Source organism: Trichechus manatus, unplaced genomic scaffold (assembly GCF_000243295.1).
Source record: "Trichechus manatus latirostris isolate Lorelei unplaced genomic scaffold, TriManLat1.0 scaffold00244, whole genome shotgun sequence".
In the NCBI taxonomy this organism is placed as follows: domain Eukaryota; kingdom Metazoa; phylum Chordata; class Mammalia; order Sirenia; family Trichechidae; genus Trichechus; species Trichechus manatus.
This window is the reverse complement of record NW_004444180.1, coordinates 421048-435013: the sequence shown is the minus strand read 5'-3', so window position 1 is coordinate 435013 and position 13966 is coordinate 421048. Positions and strand designations below refer to the sequence as shown.

The 13966-nt window shown below is 60.6% G+C and overlaps 1 protein-coding gene across 1 annotated transcript in view; it reads left to right on the top strand.

Moving 5' to 3' along the window:
- The first annotated feature begins 11393 nt into the window (after window positions 1-11393).
- The window catches only part of SIGIRR (single Ig and TIR domain containing), a 4662-nt gene continuing 2089 nt past the window's right edge, over window positions 11394-13966 (top strand). The window contains exons 1-5 of the mRNA XM_023724395.1: window positions 11394-11511; window positions 12401-12599; window positions 13077-13210; window positions 13303-13443; window positions 13678-13821. Of these exons, the coding sequence (XP_023580163.1) occupies window positions 11505-11511; window positions 12401-12599; window positions 13077-13210; window positions 13303-13443; window positions 13678-13821 (625 nt within the window). The 5' untranslated portion in view covers window positions 11394-11504. The remainder of the gene's footprint in view (window positions 11512-12400; window positions 12600-13076; window positions 13211-13302; window positions 13444-13677; window positions 13822-13966) is intronic.

Sequence of the window (13966 nt, the reverse complement as noted above, 5' to 3'; positions counted from 1 at the left end):
GGGCTTCCTGCTGGCCCAGGACGCCGGGCCTTCCCCTCCAGCCCCCCTCCCTGCAGGGCCACCGTCCCCCTCACCCCCTCGCAGGGCCGCCAGGTGGGCTCTGTCCAGGCTCGGGGTGAGCCCTGTCCTCTGCACCCCACCCCCTGCAGGTCAACAGGCGTGTGGCTCTGAAGCTTTGTGACTATGGTAAGAGGGAGGGCTGCCGGCGCCCTGGTCCCCAGCTCCTCTCTGGCTTCCTGGAGGTTTCCAGGCTAGAGTCCCGGAGCCATGATCCTGCAGCAGGGGAGGGGGCTGGCCTTTCCTGCTGTCTCCACCCCACTTGGTCACCTGGTCCCTGCTCCAGTCTGAGACTCAGTGCAGGGCCAGAGGGTCACACGTGGGAGAGTGGTGAGGGGCACAGGTGTCCCCAGTTGGTCGATGGGACAGTCCCCCTGGGGTGAAGGGCAGGAGGATCAGCTGGGCTTGGGACCACCCATGTCTCTTTCCAGAGAGGCCCAGGACCTTCTCGGAGCAGGAGAGCAAGTTCGCGTTCAAGTTCTTCACGCTCCAGTTTTTTGCCCATTTCTCCTCCCTCATCTACATCGCCTTCATCCTGGGCAGGTAGGGCAGGGGCAGGGCTGGGAGCCAGCCAGCTGCCTCCCCTCTAGCTCAGCTCTCCCTTTCAAAAATGGAAATACCTGTTCTTTTTATTTTTTAAAACAATTCATGCTCAGAACAAGTTCAACATGGAAATGTGTGAACCTCCAACTCTCCTCAGAAGGGACACTGATAGCAGTTTGGTGGGGTCTTTCCAGACTTTTCTATGCATTTATGTGTACACACCTTACTGACTTAATTGGTTTTGCCCATACATAACTGTATCTGCTTTTTACACTGAGGACATTGGCCATGTTTATGTGGGGGGGATGTCTTGTTTTTAAAACCACACCATCAGCCGTCACCACGGTTTACCTCACTGAGTCAGACGGTGGACGTTTGGGTTATTTCCACTTATGAGCTTCACACACGTACACACACTCTTACACACACTCACACACTTACACACTGCCACGGTTCCTTTTACATGTTGTGGTTTCAAATTTTTAAACATTCAAATCATTGATTCATAAGGAATTTGTTTTGTTGCAAGGGGTGAGGGAGGGAGGCCTGTTCTATTATTTTTCAAATGGCAGCCAGTCACCCCCAAATCATTTATTGACTAATCCACCCTCCCACCTTAGTATGAAATAACTTCTTTGTCACATACTAATTGCCATTGTTCATTCATGTATTGTGGCTTTTTCACAGATTCTGATAATTCCAGGGCTGGTACCTTGCTGCCAATTATTATCACTTTACGTTTTGCTGTCAAATAGCTCCAGCTACTATTCATTAAGGAGACCTGGTGGCATACTGATTAAGCACTCGGCTGCTAACCGAAAGGTCAGCGGTTGGAACCTGCCAGCTGCTCCACAGAAGAAAGATGTGGCAGTCTGCTTTTGTAAAGATTACAGCCTTGGAAACCCTAGGGAGCAGTTTTACTCGGTCCTACAGGGTCGCTATGAGTCGGAATCGGTTGACGGCACGCAACAACTGTGTATTACTGTTCTTTTTCACTTTTTCTTTTTTTGTGTGTGTGTGGTTATTTACACACACTTATTCTTCTAAACGGAGCCCTGGTGGCATAGTGGTTGAGAGTTCAGCTGTTAACCAAAAAATCGGCAGTTCGAATCCACCAGCCGCTTCTTGGAAACCCTATGGGGCAGTTCTACTTTGTCCTGTAGGGTCATTATGAGTCAGAATCGACTCGACGGCAACCGTTTTGGGTTTTTTGTTTGCTTTATTCTTCTGAATGAAGTCATTTTGTCAAACTACCCCCAAATTCTGTGGAATTTAGCTTAAGATTGTAGTAAAACTGCACATTATTTTAGGGAGACTTGACATGGATACTGTATTAGTTTTCTATTGCTGCTGTAACAAATTACCACATGTTTAAAAAAAAAATCTGTTCCTGTTGAGTCAATTCCAACTCATAGCAACCCTATAGGGCAGAGTAGAACTGCCTCGTAGTTTCCAAGGAGCGCCTGGTGGATTCGAACCGCTGATCTTTTGGCTAGCAGCCGTAGCTCTTAACCACTGCGCCACCAGGGCTTCCAGAACATATTTAGTGGCAACATTTAATTTTACAGTTCTGGAGGTCAGAAGTCCAAAATGGGTCCCTCTGGGCTAAAATCAAGCTGTCAGCATGGGCGTTTTCCTTCTGGAGGCTTGAGGGGAGAATCTGCTCCCCTGCCTTTCCCAGCTCCTAGAGGCCACCCACATTCCTTGCCTCATGGCCCTTCCATCTTCAAAGCCAGCAACACCTGGCCAAGTCTGTCTCACGATGCCATCTCTCTGGTGCTCCCTCTTCTGCCTCCCTCTTGCACTTATAAGGACCTTTGTGATGACATTGGGCTCGCCTGGATAATCCAGGGTAATCTCCCGTTCTCAAGGTCAGCTGATTAACAACGTTCACCTTAATCCCACCTGCAACCTGAATTCCCTTTGCTATGTAAGGTAATAAATTCACAGGTTCCAGTGATTAGGACGTGGGCATCTTTGGGGGCCATTATTCTGCCAGCCACAGATACAATCCTGAGTTTACTCTTCATGAACGAAGCTCCTTTATGCAAGTCTCCTTTTATGTTCTTTAGTAGTTCTACGGTTTTCTTCATGCAGGTCCTACTGATTTCTCGTGAACTTCACCCTAGTTACTATGCAATTTTTGCTGTTTTCTGTGACAGATATTTCCTCAATAGTTTTTTTGCATACAGGAAAGCAAGTTGGACTTGATAGCAATTTTATATCTGTCCCGAGCAGCTTTGTTTTGGTTTTCCAGATACATAATCATATTTCCTAAGATAATAATTTCTCCTTTGCAACTGTATACTTTACATTTCTCTTGCCTATTTCCAAGTAATTCCACAACAGTGTTCAGTAGTAGTTATCATGAACTATAATAGCAGCGTTTCTAGGATTTCACCATTGAACATGAGCCCGGCTTTGCTTTAAGATAGTTTATATATTTTTATCACGTTATGGGAAGCAGAAATACAGTGTAACCCTGTGTGCACGCTTCCACAAGGAGAGGGGCAGCCTTGTCTGGCTTGTGTGTCTGAGTATGTGAACATGGCTCCGTGGGGCTGAGCAGTGAATGCATGTGAATGTGTGTGAAGATGTGTGAGTGCGTGTGAGCACGTGCGGAGCCGGGCATCTGGCGTGTGTACGCCACACCTCTGCCCTGTCCTCTCTCCTCCCCTCCATCCTGCGGTGCCCCTGCTGCCCCCTCAGCCTCACCCCCCATCCCATCAGAAGAAGATCCTGGCCCACCTCCTCCCATGCCTCCCTTTCCTCCCCAGGATCAACGGTCACCCTGGGAAGTCTGTGCGCCTCGCGGGTTTGTGGAAGCTGGAGGAGGTCAGTCTGTCCTTGAGGCCTCACTGTGCCCCCCACAGGGCATCTGCCCTGTAGTGTCATCTCAGTGGCTCCCTGACTGTGCCCTGCCTGGTGTGTGTGTGGGGAGGGAGGGGTGACAGAGCATGGGCTGCTGTGGCCACACTCAGGAAGGGGCTTCTTGTGTGGAGACCCCGGCCCCAGAGGGAGACTTGAGAGGGATCAGGGGAGGGGACAGACCTGGAGCCAAGGCAGGACTTTGGGGGTATGCAATCACTTGACTGCAGCTGTGCCGGGGAACACTCCTCCACCAGACACCCCCACCTCCCTCAGAATCCTCCACCTCTCATTCCTGAACTCCCCTCCTCCCCCTCCCTGACTGCCCCTCCCTTGCCCCTCAGTGCCACCTCAGCGGCTGTATGATGGACCTGTTTCTGCAGATGGCCATTATCATGGGTCTGAAACAAACACTCAGCAACTGCATCGAGTACCTGGGCCCGTGAGGACAGCCCCCCACCACTCCCCTCTCAGCCACCCAAAGACCCTGTTCCTCATCCCCAGCCTTCTCCCCTTTTCCCCCTCCCCTGGCCCCCAGCTCCCCTCCCCACCCCTACCTGCCCTGTCACTGCCAGGTGGCTGCGCCACAGGTATTCCCGGTGGAAGTACGGAGTGTCCCGGGACCCTGAGCTGAGGGATTGGCAGTGCAACTACCTCCTGGGCTCTGTCACCGTCTTCAGCCTGTTTGATGAGTTCATGGAAATGAGTGCGTGGGCGGGGTGGGGGTGGGAGCCTGGGGAGGGGGCATGTTGCCCGGCCGGGATGACGGCCCCCTTCGTCCCCCCAGTGTTGCAGTACGGCTTCACCACCATCTTCGTGGCTGCCTTCCCGCTTGCCCCGCTGCTCGCGCTCTTGAATAACCTCATGGAGATCCGCCTGGACGCCATCAAGATGATGCAGCTCCAGCAGCGCCTCGTGCCCCGAAAGGCCAAGGACATTGGTGAGAGGTGGGGGGATGAGGAGGCCTCCACTAGGGCCAGACCCCCTTGAACAATCACTCTTCAAGCCTCTCTCTTTCCACAGAGGGTCCCCCCAGCCCTTCTCCAGGGTCTGCCTGTGATTGAGGCTGAGCCTGGGATGAGCTGTCCCCAGGAACAGGCAGGGCTGGGGGGACCTAGCAGGCTTCTCCCACCTGTCACCAGGAGGGGGCTGAAGTCCTTGCAGACCCAAGGGGGGGTCAGGGGGAAGACCTGGACTCTGGGGAAGGGGTGTCCAGCAATGGGGGGCAGGGGTGAGAGGAGGTGGCTGGGGCAGTGGGGGGCAGGGGTGAGAGGAGGTGGCTGGGGCAGACGGGTGTTAGGGGTTGAGCAGAGGGGTTGGGGTGTCTGATATGGGAAGAACACAGAAAGGTGTGAGGGAGGCCCCCAGGCTTGGGCCCAGGTGAAGTAGTTCTTGCCATGCAGTGGGGACCAGGAGATACAGCAGGCTCTGGGGTGACTGAAGAGTTCATACAGAAGATAGAGGGAAGGAGGAGACCCTCCCTGTCCATGTCGGGGAGAAGGAACCAGGGGTGAGGGTGGGTGTAGCATGCAGCAGAACCAGCTGGCTTCCGGTGGGGGCTTCCTACCCTAGACCCACATGCCCAGCGCTGGCCTTGGCTTGAGGGGGTGCCTCGGGCTCCGGCCCGGGGAAAGGGGTGGGCCGGGGAGGGAAGAGGAGCTGCAGCCCCTCACCTCACCATCTGGCCCAGGGACGTGGCTGCAGGTGCTGGAGACTATTGGTGTGCTGGCCGTCATTGGCAATGGGCTGGTCATTGCCTTCACGTCAGAGTTCATCCCCCGAGTCGTCTACAAGTACCGCTATGGCCCCTGCCGGGGAGGAGCCCAGCCTGCAGTCGAGTAAGAAGCCTGCCCCACGGCCCAACCACAGCCTCTCCCCGGGAGTCCTCGGTGCTGTTAGTGAGGCCAGAGCCTGGGGGAGGCTGCCTGGGACCCGGGCACTGGGAGTTCAGGTCCCAAATCCAGGGCTCCCTAAGCAGGCACTTCCAAGTTATACCCGTAGTGAGGTCCTCAGCTGGCTCCTCTGACCTCGAGGGTCCCCGCACCTGCAGACCAGGTCTCGGGGGGGAGGCCCCACCCACTCACCCACCTACCCACTCTGGGAATACTCCCTCAGCCGCAGGCAGGCGTGGGGCAGTGCTCGGCCCAGTGGGCTGTCTTCCACGTAGGGAATGGGGGGGTGTCTGAAGTGTGCCTCACCCTGATTGTCCCCTCAAGACTCGGGCTCTGGATCAGGGTCCCTTTCACAAAGCAACCCAGGGGCCCAAAGGGGCTGGTGCTCCTAGGAGGTGCCCCCCTGCCCAGTGCCCTGCAGCCCTCACCTACCTTGTGCCCCCCAGCTGCCTCACGGGCTACGTGAACCACAGCCTGTCCGTTTTCTACATCAAAGACTTCGAGGACCCCAGGCAGACAGAGGACTGGGAGACGGTGACCGAGTGCAGGTTGGAGGCCCTTCCCCCCATGACCTGCCCTTTGAACTTCTGACTCCTGACCCCAGTCCTTCCCCACCCCAGGTACCGGGACTACCGCAATGCTCACGATTACAACCTCTCCGATAAGTTCTGGTTCCTCCTGGCCGTCCGTCTGGCCTTCCTCATCCTCTTCGAGGTGGGCCCGGTTCCGGGGAGTGGCCTTTGGGGTGGGGCAGCTCTCCCTGGAGCCCTCCTCCCTAACCCCAAACCCTAAAATCCCTGCTGAGCCCCAACCCCATGCTAGGCCAGTCTTGACCCCTGACCCCTGCCCCCCAGCATGTGGCCTTGTGCATCAAGCTCATTGCCGCCTGGTTTGTGCCCGATGTCCCTTGGAAAGTGAAGAACGAAGTTCTGAATAACAAGTTCAGGAAGGTCCAGGAGAAGATGAAGTGTGTGGAGCAGACGCTGCAGTGGGCTGGGGGAAGGCCCGCCAGCCCTGACCCCCACAGTCCCCCCACTGCCTCCAGCTCCTGCTTCAAGAACACTGCTGTGTAGGGGACCCTGAGCAGTTTTCGAGAAGCCGGTGCCCAGGGACTGAGACTGACAGTTCCAGCCCCAGGCTCTGTGTGTGCGTGGGGAGGGGGAGGGGGGCTGTGAGAAGGCCTGTGTGTATGTGGGGGGTCCTGGGAGGCCCGAGGGTGTTTTGAGGGGGTCTGTGTGGTCTGTTCCACCTCTGTTAGAGCTCAGGCTGGATGCGACTCTGACATGAACGTGCCCCCATAAAACGGGGTGGGGGGGGCTTCTCATGCAGTCATGATGCAGGAGAACTGGCCAAGCCTTCCTCGGATAGAATTCAGTCAGGGCCTCCCAGGGTGCTTATCCTGCCCCCTCCCTATGCTGGCTGGTCGGTGGCCCTGCCCCCCGGGGACAGGGCCTGGCTCCCCTTAGGCAGCCCGAAAGTCTGTAATAAAGTAAAGCCTGTTTGTGTCAATTTTTAGGCCTTGGTGGTGTAGAGGTGGGGTATTGGGTAGATTGTGTCTGCCCTCGGGGCTAGATGGGAAACTGGCCCGGGGGAGGGTCTGGAATGTGGTAGCCCCAGGCCTCCTGGCCGCGCCTGGTTTTCAGCGGGCTTCCAAGGGAGGGCGCCTTATTGAGGTCCCCCCCTCCCTGCCCCTGAGGTTTAAGGGTGGCGAGGGAGGACGTCAGGTACGGGGTGGGTGGCGGGTCAAAGAAGGTTCCGTGGAGGAAGGGGAGGAGCTGGGGGAGGAGGGGCAGAACGGCCAGGCAAAGGCGCACCTGCGGAAGGGTGGAATCTCCAAGGAGTCCTGGACACTTGGGGCTGGTTGGGCGGGTTTGACCTCTGCCCCAGGCCCCGGCGGCCGCAGCTCCTGGGGGCTGCGCGCAGGACAGTCCTGAGCCGAGCCCCAGCCTTGGGCGTAAAGCGGGAACACCTGAGTCCGCCCTCCCCCCCGCCCCGGCTGCGGGGCGGGGCTGCACCTGCCGCTGCCGCGCACCTGGCCTAGGTGAGCCGCCCCGCCCCCGCGGCCGCGCGAGCCCCAGGTCTTGGCAGCAGGTGAGTGGCCGTCGCGGCTCAAACCGTGGGGGTGGGGAGCGGAGGTCGCCTTCTCTCAGGAGCCAGGACCCAGACCTAAGGCCGGAGGTCGGGGCGCTCCTCGCCCCGAGGACCTTCTGGGGGCGCGGCGGGTGGGTCCTGCAGGAAGTGGCTCGGAGCTGCCGGCCGCCCGCGTCGCCCGGAAGCCGGAGGCCGTACGTGTCGTGGCCCCTTGGACCTTGGAAGAGGAAGCAGGGGCGGGGGCAAGGCCACCTTTCCCACTCCGCCCGACGTGCGCAGGGGCTTCCAGTGACCTTCCTCCTCGGGAGTCGGGGGGGGGCGGATGCGGAGCGCGGTTGAGACCCCTCTCTACGCCCCAAGCCCAGATCCGAGGCTTGCGGCCTGCCTGAGCGCCAAGAATCTACCGGGAAAAGCAAAGGGCAGAGGCGCCGGGCGGAGCTTCCGCCATCCGCGCCTCCGCCCCGCCGCGCCGTCCGCACCCCCACCTGCCGTGCGCGCGCCCCGAACCACCTACTTCCCGCGGCTGGCAGGTGCTGGTAGCGACCAAGGCCTCTTGCCAGGGAAGGTGGAGCGCGGCGTGGGGAGCGGCGTGGGCCCGCCGTTACTCCTCGGCCCTACAACCCTTTAAGCACATCCCCTCTCAGGAGAGACTTCCCGAGGGCGCAGCACGCGCGAGCTCAGGGGACCGAGTGTCCGAGATCCGGGGGCGGGGAGGCTTGGAGACAGTAGGAAAACGGGAGCTGGGCGGGAGGCGCCGGCCGGGCAGTCCTGGAGGCCTGGGGACCGAGAAGGCCGTGGCTGAGGGCTTTCTAGGAAACAGGGGAGGGGAGCAGACGGCGGCGGGAGGAAATGTACGGCAGCGTCCAGGGGCGGTTTGGGACCTTATGGTCGCTTGGGTGTACTGGGGTTGGTGGAAGGAGACAGGTGGTCCGGGGAGACGGTAACATGAACCGCACGTGCACAGAGGGCACAGTTTGGCGGGGAGGCTGGCTGGGAGGCCGGAGATCTCTGAGGGAGGCTGTACCTCCGTTTCCGGACCTACAGCATGGGGACAAGCTCAGGGGCCTGGGCGCTCGCTGTGGCCCCTGCGAGGAGGGGCTAGTGGCGCCTGCAGTGTGCAGCGTTGGAAGAGAAGCTCAGCGAGGCACGCGGCCAAATCCATCCACCTCTGTCGGACCCCAGCCCGAGGTGCCCCATCACCTAAAAGTCTTGAGCATTGGCCCTGGGGGAGGGGCTGTGGAGAGGTAGAGCAGGGATGGACCAAAGTTAGGTAAGGATGTGGGATAAGGACCTGCACCGGTGAGGCTTAGCCAGGGGCAGGGAGACTGGAGGGAATTACTCTCCCAGGACCCCTGGCCTGCAGGAAGTGATGGCAGGGCCAGGGCTGAACGGGACCCTTGTCTGATTCTGCAGGCAGTGACCCAGCCACCTGTCGCTGGGCTCTGACTACCAGGTCAATGGGGAGAGGAGGTGGTTGTGGTGACAATGGGAGATGCCCACTGCCCCCCCACCCAGTCTCAGACCAGGAAGCCTCTGCCCCTCGTGTGGGCTTCCTTATCTGCCCTCTCCCCAGACTGAAGCTAAAGTCCAAGTGGAACCACGGCCTCTTGTAGGCACTCACCTTCTTGGGGGGCCATGCCCGGGAAGTGGATGGGAGGGGCCTGCAGAGCCCAGCTTGATGCCCCTTATTGGTGGGGAGTTTCCTTGTGCCCCACCACCGTGGGGTCCTTTCTCTTGGGCTGACAGGCAGGTCAGGGGTCAGAGAAGCATCAGGTGGAAGCACCTCAGGGTGTCCAGGGGACAGGCCACATTGCCACACTGCCCAGGGTCTCCAGGACTCCCCCCCCCCGACCACCCTGGGCCCAGGTCCACGGCACCTATGCACCACCCCCTCACCAGGCAGCCCGCCGAGGGAAGTGTGGTGCATGGTGGGTGCGCCCAGAGGAAGGAGCCTGACTCAGAGCTACAGGAAGAGCGGGCGGGCAGGCGGGTGGGGGGCCTGGGTGGGGCTTAGGGTCAGGAGAGGATGTGACTGCCAACGCCAGGAAGCTACGGAGAAAGTTTTGATTAAAATACACACAGACAAAACCAAGTCCTGCTGTGTCTGCTGGTGCTTCCCCGGGAGACGCGGTGCTGAAGAAGTGGGGGGCGCCCAGCTGTGCGAGGAGTTTGTGCCCCACTGCACATGCGTGACCGACACCACCCCCCAGGAGGAAACAGCCGGAACCAGGTGACTCCTTGCCCTCCAGCGGCCCCCGAGTGAGCCTGCGGCTGGTGGGCCTTTTGGGGCTGTGGCCTGTCCCAGAGCGGTCCTGGCTGTGGGGAGGCGGCGGTGCGCGTGGGGTGTGTGCATGGCGTGTGTGCAGGTGTGTGTGCCCAGGAGGCATTCAAGGTGTGTGCTGCGGCAGAGGGAGGGGTGTGGTGGGAAGGGTGCTGTCTGTGTGCACACTGGGCGCCCGGCGTGTGGACCTTGAGTGCATGCGGGCCACTGGTCAGGAGCTCAGTGCAGGCAAGCGTGTGTGCGCCTGTGTATGCGCCAAGGGTAGTGCAGAGGCACCTGCTGCCTCCTGGTGTTCTTGTCCAGGCAGTTCAGCCTTAACTTCCAGGAGGGCCAGAGGTGGCCTCTGCAGGAGCTGAGGGGCCGGGCCTCTAGGGAGGTGCCCTGGGGACCCACTGGGCTAGGGGTATGTGTCCTCCTGGGTGCACTGTGAGGGATCAGCTGCAGGAGGGAGTGCCAGCCATTGTCTTGACATTCACCGCTTAGTGGGCTGTTCTGCTCCAGGGACCTTCCCAGGATGGCCCCCACCCCACAGGGCTTCTGGAAGGACCCTCCTCGCCAGCCCCAACGGGAACATGTGTAATGCGCCGTCAGTTCCCCTGGATTCTGCCCAGCCAAACCTGGGGCTCTGGCTGTGAAGAGGCCAGGCTAGGCTGAGATGGGACCCAGGACTGGGATGGGGTGGGGAGCGGGGGATGGGGAGGAGCTGGGGCTGATTTGTGCAGAAGAATTGGTGGGAGCCAGGCTGAGACATTGCCCCTGCCAGCACCTCCAGGGCCTCAGGGGTGGAGGAGGGCCCGAGGGAGTCAGGGCCACCCCAGCCCTGATGGGTGCACTCCGCAGGGAGTAAACAAGGTGGAGTAAACAAGGTGACCTGGGAGAGGAGGTGACGGAAGGCTGGGCTGCTCCCAGTCCACACCATCCGGAGAGGTGGGTGTGGGCAGCCACCCTGGGGCTAGGGATGGTCCCTGACCACTTTAGGAGAGAAAGGTCACCTATAGACTGGGTGGGGGCTTCCCTTGGAGAACAATTTGGACAAAAGTCTCAAGGTCTAGGAATGACAAATCAGGTCACGGTGGGGTGCAGGGGTGTGGGACCCAGAAGAAGGGGTACACAGTGAGGCCCTTTAGAGTGGCCTCAGCCTGGCCCATTTGCCTCTCCTGCCTCCAACACCTCAGGGCTCTGCTCCACCTTCAGGGGCTGACAGGCCCGGCTGTGTCTACACATGTATGTACACACGTGATTGGATCTAGAACAAAAGCGTGGCTATCGGGCGTGTGGGGTCTGCAGTCGAGCAACCTGGGACCCCTCTGTGTGGCAGTGGGCACGTCCCTCGTGGCCCCAGCTGCCAGGTCCTCACTGCGTAACGTAACGGCACCGCAGCCCCCACCTGTGTGGGCCAGAGTTCTGGGGGACAGAGCTGGGAGTAAGACAAACCCCTGCCCACCTGGGGACCAAGGCCTAGCTGGTGCCCTCAGGGTGGAAGGGCCTGAGGCGGGGGAAGGTGGTGTGAGAGCCCGAGGCTGTGCGGGTCTGGATGGGATTGATGCCGGGACCAGGCCGTCTGTGGCCAGTGCGGTTACTTGTTAACTCATCCTGTTCCTGTTTAACTTGTTCCCTGTGATGGCAGCAGCCTCCGACCCCCCCCCCGGGCGCCCTGACCGACTGGCCACAAGGACAGAGAGTGAGCCCTGACTCCAGTCCACTCCGGCCAGGGAACCGGTGGAGCTGGGGGTGGCACTGGGCCACGCGGCCCTGGAGGCCCAGCGAGAGCCATGGCAGGTAGGCGGGTCAGAGAGGGCTCCCGGTCACCACTTCCGGCCCTCAGGCCCTCTCACCTGGCTCCCTGCTTGGTCTGGTGTTGGAGTACAAAGGCCTCTGCCCCCTCCCCCATGGCCTCTGGCTGGCAGTTCTACCACAGGAGTTCAGGAGGGCCCTGAGCGCAAGGCTTCCAGGCCAGACCTGGGGGAGGGCTGTCAGTGAAGCCCAGGGGTGGGGACTGGGAAAGGGCGGGTAAATGTGGGCTGGAGGAGGCCACTCTACCAAGATGATGGTGGTCTGATCTGATTCTCCCCCTGGGGCTCATTTCTACGTAGAGATGAGTACCTTCAGGTCTCAGGGTGATGGCCTGGAGTAGAGCATTCTGGAATCCCAAGCTCCCAGATCTGCCGTTCCGGGTGGAAGGTGCCAGCAGGCTAGCACCTGAGTCCCCCAGCCCACCAATGCCCATGCTGTCTACAGACCCCTGCAGCAGGGGTGGGTGGGCTGAGGGGGCTGTGCCTGGCTCCTCACCCTGGGGCAGGCAGGTGGGCCACAGGTGCACACAGGAAACGTGCGGGCCGGGCTCAGGTCCTGAGTGGGTAAGCAGCTGGATGGCCCTGCTGGGCTGGGTGGGTCAGCTGGCTATGACCTGAACCCTGACCCAGCACGTGGGCACTGCTCTCCCTGCTGAGATGCCCTCCTAGAACAGGGCCAGCCACATACGGTGCAGGCAGAGCACACAGACAGGCTGCCGCCGGGGCCTCGTCCCACGTGGTACCCACGGACGGCGGTGGCACAACCAGCAGCTGCACCCACCCCCGCCACTGGGTCTTCCTTGGACCCCAGGCCACCGTGCAGGTGGTGGGAACGGGCGTCCCAGGCATGATGGGCCCCCGTCTCCTCTCTGCAGGTGTCTGTGACTGGAACCCCGACTTCACCTCCCCGGCTGGAGACCAGGTCCTGAGGCCTGCCCTAGGCAGCGCAGTCACTCTGAACTGCACGGCCTGGGTGGTCTCTGGGCTCCACTGTCCCCTGCCCTCAGTGCAGTGGCTGAAAGACGGGCTGCCACTGGACAACGGAAGCCACTACAGCTTCCAGGAGGATCTGTGGTAAGGGAGCGACCATCACAGGTACACCCCAGGCTGCAGCCTCCCTGACCCACACCCTAGCCTGTAACTGCCCGGACATGGGCCTGGGTAGTGGTGTGCCACCCTGGATACAGACCAAGGGTTAGTGATCACAGAGACAGATCTTGGGGTCTGAGTGGCCCCTATAGACACTGGTCCAGGGTCAGTGTGACTGCCCAGGGCCATGGGTGCCAAAAGTCCTAGGGCTGGAGTGAGGTCATTGACCACTGGGTTAAGCCTGGGCTCAGAGAACCTCCCATGACCCAGACCCAGAGTTAGGGTGATTGTCTCAGAACTGATCTATCCCCTTACCCCCACCCCGTCCCCTATTCCGGCCACTTCTGTTAGTTTAGGGCCCAAGGACTGCCCAGAAGGCCGGTGAGTTCAGACAGGTGGGGCTCTGGCGCGGCGACTGATGCTTCCGGCCCTAGGTGAGAGATTGGGGCTTGGTCTCCCCAGGGTCGGGGCCAACTTGTCAAAGGTGCTTGTGTCCAGAGTCCTGAGGGTCAACCTGACCACTGCTGAGGACTATGGAGTCTTCACCTGCTCAGTCCACAACGTCAGCTCCTCCTCCTTCATGCTCTGGAGAGCAGGTGAGGGTGTACCCTGGGTGGAGGGGGAGCTGGAGGCCGTGGGGCATGGAGAGTGCTGGGGGCAGCGGCTCAGGATGCCGCTTCCTTCCCAGGTCCACCTGGCCACGTGGCCGCAGTGCTGGCCTCGCTCCTAGTCCTGCTGGCGCTGCTCCTGGCCGCGCTGCTCTATGTAAAGTGCCGCCTCAACGTGCTGCTCTGGTACCAGGACGCCTACGGCGAGGTGGAGATGAACGGTGCGTGGGGGCGGCTCTGGAAGGGCGAGAGGCTATGCCCTGGAAAGGGGGCGCACAGGGCCGGGAGAGGGGGAAGTCCTGGGGCTGGCGGGGTTGTGGGGCGGCTGTGCCGGGATCTGCTGGGTCGTCGCCCAGGGGCGAGTGTGGCATGTTCGCGCGTGGGGAGGGGCCTGCGGAAGCCAGACGCGGGCCCGGGGCCTGGAAGCCGCCGCGCTGACCTGCCGCCGTCCGCAGACGGGAAGCTCTACGACGCCTACGTCTCCTACAGCGACTGCCCCGAGGACCGCAAGTTCGTGAACTTCATCCTGAAGCCGCAGCTGGAGCGGCGTCGGGGCTACAAGCTCTTCCTGGACGACCGCGACCTCCTGCCCCGCGCGGGTACCGCCCCCTCCCTTGGCTCGCCCACCTCTCCATCACTCTCCTCTTCCCTGCCCCGCCCACGACAGCCCGGCCCCTCCAGGAGTCCCGCCCACGACAGCCCGGCCCCTCCAGGAGCCCCGCCCACGACAGCCCGGCCCCTCCA